Below are 5,000 nucleotides of genomic sequence, written 5' to 3'. Positions count from 1 at the left end.
ATCGTGGAGCACCCGTCCGACCTGATCGTGTCCAAGGGCGAGCCGGCCACGCTCAACTGCAAGGCGGAGGGCCGCCCGGCGCCCACGGTCGAGTGGTACAAGGATGGTGAGCGCGTGGAGACGGACCGCGACAACCCGCGCTCCCACCGCATGCTGCTGCCCAGCGGCTCGCTCTTCTTCCTGCGCATCGTCCACGGCCGCCGCAGCAAGCCCGACGACGGCAGCTACGTGTGCGTGGCGCGGAACTACCTCGGCGAGGCCGTGAGTCACAACGCGTCGCTGGAAGTAGCCAGTAAGTGGTCAGCTCTTTCTCTGGCTCTCCTTCAGCGTTCCCCCTCTTGTCTGTACGCAGGCTGACCCATAGGGTGTCTTTGGGCCCTTTAAAGATCTCCCGGCTAATCCGGAGTTTGGAAATTGTGGGAGGTACTCTGCGGGGATTTGGTTTTTTTGCATCAAACAGAGTAGGAACGTGATACCCGGTATTTGAGTACTTCACTGGAGACGAGCACGGCTGTGTTCCTGTCACCATCGGCTGGACTTGAGAAGGGAGACTGCGAAAGCGAGCGGTTCCGCCTGGTGCCCCGCCAGCCGGCCGGCTAGCCAGCCTCAGCGCCGGGCCCGTAATGATAGCCGTGACTGTGAGGCAGAACAGAACCGTAATGACATGATCCCAACTTGCCTGGTCCAAACAGGACCATAATAACACGGCGTCCGACCACAGGGCCAAAATGAGCTGCCTGCTGGCGAAACGTGTCCACTGGGGCACGAGCGAAGTCAAACCCTGACTCGCGTCCAGGAACGGCTTCCGCGGGCATCCGAGGGCATCCGAGGCCACTGGGTAGCAACAGTGGGTAGCAACAGTGCCCCATTTCTCAATATTCCTAGAAAGCGCCCCCTTTAATCGAGCAATTTTGTTGTCACAAAAGGTGAAATTGAAATTTCCCACAGTTTGGCCCTGTAATTGTCTGACTGAGTTCTTCGAATTTTGCTCCATTCTTTCTACTGAGTCTGCCTAATCGATGATAGAAGGAGACACTGAACAGGCATCCATGTTGATTTCTTATTATAAAGACAGTTTTGGTAAAAAAAAGGACCCAAATAGAGCAAGACCTATTTTTGAGGCAGTTATGAATCAAGGGCAGCAATTTCACATCCTCCTTAATCATACACATTCATCAGCACTGTCTTCTGATTGCACTGGGATGCTCCCTAAAGAGCTCTCTCTCTCTCTCTCTCTCTCTCTCTCTCTCTCTCTCTCTCTCTCTCTCTCTCTCTCCTCTCTCTCTCTTTGTGGTTGCAGCACATCCTCATAGCTCTTAATAGACTTCTTTAGGAGTCTGTTGAGTGGGACAGTGTGCTTGCCACTAGAATTCATAAGGGCTATTTTTCTTCCTCAGCGCTTTGCTTTGCTCTGGGCAGCAGGTTATCTGAGGTGAAGTGTTAAGCTGGCTCTATGTGGTGTCAATGCCGCAGTGTAAACAGCACGAGCCTTTTGCTTACTGGGGGGAAAATGAGAGCTCACGGCCAGATTTGTTTTTTTTGGGGGGGGGGGGCGCAGTAATGGATTTATATCCTGTTTTATCCCCTCATCTAACCTCCGAAAACATCATCAGCTGCCGCCGGACTATACCCTAATCCCCCTCTCGGAGTTTGTTTCTCTCTCTCCCTCTCTTTATCGCCCACCTCGATTGCTCCCTCCCTCTCTCTCTCTCTCTCTCTCTCTCTCTCTCTCTCTCTCCCAAGTCCCCACTTTCACTCACTGTCTCATTATCACTCCATTTGCAAAATTAGAATGACAATTCTGAATGGACTCTTATTATGAAGAGGCATCATCTCCTCCCCCTCCCAGTCTTTGTGGATTGGGCTCTGTTTATAACAGGGCCAAGTAAATCCCTCTGTTACTCTAGCTGTGAGACCAGTGCATTACTGCCATAATCTTTGGCTACAAACTGTGCGGTGACCCTAATGACTGTGGCTACCTGACCGTCTGCTCTCCGGCTGATCCTATCAAACACAGCGATAAGGGCAAGGGGCTCAGTGTCACACAAGTCCCCCCCACCCCCTCAATTCAAAGAGCTTTATTGGCTCGACAAAATACTCAGTTTGTATTGCCAACACATTTCTACATACACATCTACATCTCTCTTTCTCTCTCTCTCTCTCTCTCTCTCTCTCTATCTCTCTCTCTCTTACACACACACACACACACACACACACACACACACACACACACACACACACACACACAAGAATGCATGGGATGGAGGAAGGGAGACAGAGAGATAGTGCCATAGAGAGCGGGAGGCCCACACTGTACTGTACATCATCCAGAGCATAGTCCAAATTATCCAAACTACTGGAGGATGGTGAATGGCTTCTTAATGGGCTCTATGGTGGATCCGACCTGTTTACTGTAGGTCCGATACTCCCTTATCACTAATCAGTGTCTTCCCAACTCCATTTGTGTGTTTTTAGGGATGACAGACCATACGCCATCAGTAAACATTCTTTGTCTTTATTGGTTATTCAGAGAAGGACTCGGAGGGTCTCCAGAGCGGCACAGCTGAGAAAACAGTGTGTGTTATGTGGACTGCATCAAGTGTCTCGGGCTTGTTTGGAAAAATAGATATCCCAGGTTCCCTCTCTGTCTGTGGGAGTTAGATAAGGGCTTTGGGCTTTGTGTCGCCAGTGTGTTTCATTTCAGAGAAGTGGGGGTTTCTGCACACACACACACACACACACACACACACACACACACACACACACACACACCACACACCACACACACACACACACACACACACACACACACCACGCACACACACACACACACACACACACACACACACACTTATTACATGCAGAATCACAGTGCCGATCCTTCCCGTTGGCTGCGAGGAATGTGTTTTCCATCAGAGGCTAATTTACCGCAGCCAGTGCTTAATAGAAACATCAGCAAATCTAATTACGCATTGATGCGCTTGTTTGATCTCTGCCTGGCTGGTCAGGCGACCTGTTATGGAATCACATAACCACTTGTCAACTCACAAACCGTTCGCTTGGACACCAACCCCCCTCAACCCCACTCTCTTATTTCCTTCTTCTCTTTCTCTCTCTCTCTCTCTCTCTCTCTCTCTCTCTCTCTCTCTCTCTAGCTGTCTCTAATATATGCAGGCTTTCCAGCTCTCACTTTTCATATTTATTGTTCCCTGTTTTGAGACTCATGAATAAATATAAGACCCTTCTGCCTGACCAAACAGAATGTTCATAGAAGTGGATCAGGTGGAGTTGCCAGGCATTCCTAAAACAGAATAGCACACACTTATCTCACAACAGTGCCACAGCTGGTGCTAAAGCCTCTGTGTCATGTGTGTGTGTCGCTGGTGTTCTAGGAAGCATTGTTTTTTTTATGTGTCACAAGACAGTGCCTTCAAAACGTTATGACCATGGCAAATAAGCTGCCTTTGCTGAGGTCACAGATGCCTGGGGTGTGTCTTCAGCAACAGCTTCCATTTAGAATGCCGGTATTGAAAAGAGTCATAGCATTGCACAATATTTTTCTGCAGTTCACAACATGAAACATTTCTCACAGATATTAAGTGTTTTCTGGTTTGTTTCAAATGCTGGGACGCGTGCCTGGACGATCCCAGCGACCCTCTAAGTCTTTTCAGAGACAGCGGGTTTGGAGGCGCCAGAGAAGCCTGTTTGGGGTGCTAACTCAAACCATATGATTCTGAACGGAACTGGGAAAGCTCAAACAGAAAGACACATTTTCTTTCTTACTGTAAAACCAGCAAAGAACCCTGTCAAAGAACCCTGTCAAAGAAGCCTGTCAAAGAACCCTGCCAAAGAACCCTACCAAAGAACCCTGCCATTTTAGTTCTCTATGCAAATTTCTCAGGCAATATTCTATATATATAGTAGGGGCTGGCTCAGTTTTACTAGAGGATCCTTACTGATATTTTTCCAGTGGAACTCACCCAGCTGAACCCCTATGGAGACTCCACTGAAAATCAGTGTTTACTCTTGAGAATATTTGCCTTTCATTAAGTTTATTACAGGGGCGCTCTGGCCCTGCTCTGCTCTCTCTCTCTCTCTCTCTCTCTCTTTCTCTCTTTCTCTCTCTCTCTCCATCTCTCTGTGTGGTCCTTTCTCCACGTCAGGAGGGAAAGAGGAGAAAGATCTCAGGAGAACTTGGCTATACTGCTGTTGCATTCCCCCCCCTTCCTTTCCCCCCTGTCCCTTTGTTGCTCTCCGTTTTTCTTTTCTCTCGTTCTTCTTCGTTACCCGTCTTTACCCCTGGACGCCGCCGGTTGCGGGTCTGTGACGTTGCGTCTGCGAGGCGTTTTTTTTTATCTGCCCTCCGCACGCTCCGCTCCGCATTCATAAATGGAGCGTTTTATATGCGCAATTTTGTTGACTTGCTAATGTGGTCATTTTGTAGTTAAATAGTTAATTTTTGTATCAGTTTTAATTGTGTTTATTGTTGTTCTGTCCTACTTTGTTGTGCTGCAGAGAATGTTGGTTAAGTAAAGTTATTAATGACATGGATCAAAGATTTGTGGCTTAGTTTTGGTTGTTAAAAACACATTAATTCTCATAATGAATTCATAACCATATTTCACATGCAGTGACTGTCAGCAGGAGAACACGTGCATTGTTTTTTTGCGCTTGAGGTGTCCCAGAATTATCTCCAATCAAAAATAGACACGTCTTTAGCGGCGCAGAGCGGAGAGCTGCCTCTGTGTCCTTTACGAAATGCTCTGTTGCGTGCCTGGTGAAATCACTGCCATTGTCTAGATTGGCTCTGATCAGCCTCAATGGCCGCACCCCGCCGCAGCCGAAACGCGACACGGCGAGGGCGATGGGGGAGCGTTGGGGTCAGTCTTGCTCTCCTTTTCTCTGTCTCTATGCCACTCGCGCTTTCTTCTTCTCCTTTTTCCACACCCTCGATCCACTTTTCTCTCGCTTACCTCACTCGTCTCACTCGCTCTCTCCTT

The 5,000-nt window shown here is 48.6% G+C and overlaps 1 protein-coding gene across 1 annotated transcript in view; it reads left to right on the top strand.

The window, feature by feature from the left end:
* LOC121709518 (roundabout homolog 1-like) overlaps positions 1-5,000 on the top strand; it is a 183,581-nt gene that overhangs the window by 78,836 nt on the left and 99,745 nt on the right. The window contains 1 exon segment of the mRNA XM_042092955.1: positions 1-292. This exon segment is cut by the window's left edge and continues 35 nt beyond it. Coding sequence (XP_041948889.1) covers positions 1-292 — 292 coding nt within the window.

Source organism: Alosa sapidissima, chromosome 5, assembly GCF_018492685.1.
Source record: "Alosa sapidissima isolate fAloSap1 chromosome 5, fAloSap1.pri, whole genome shotgun sequence".
In the NCBI taxonomy this organism is placed as follows: domain Eukaryota; kingdom Metazoa; phylum Chordata; class Actinopteri; order Clupeiformes; family Clupeidae; genus Alosa; species Alosa sapidissima.
Note: the sequence above shows the minus strand (reverse complement) of the source record. Positions and strands in the feature narration are given on the sequence as shown.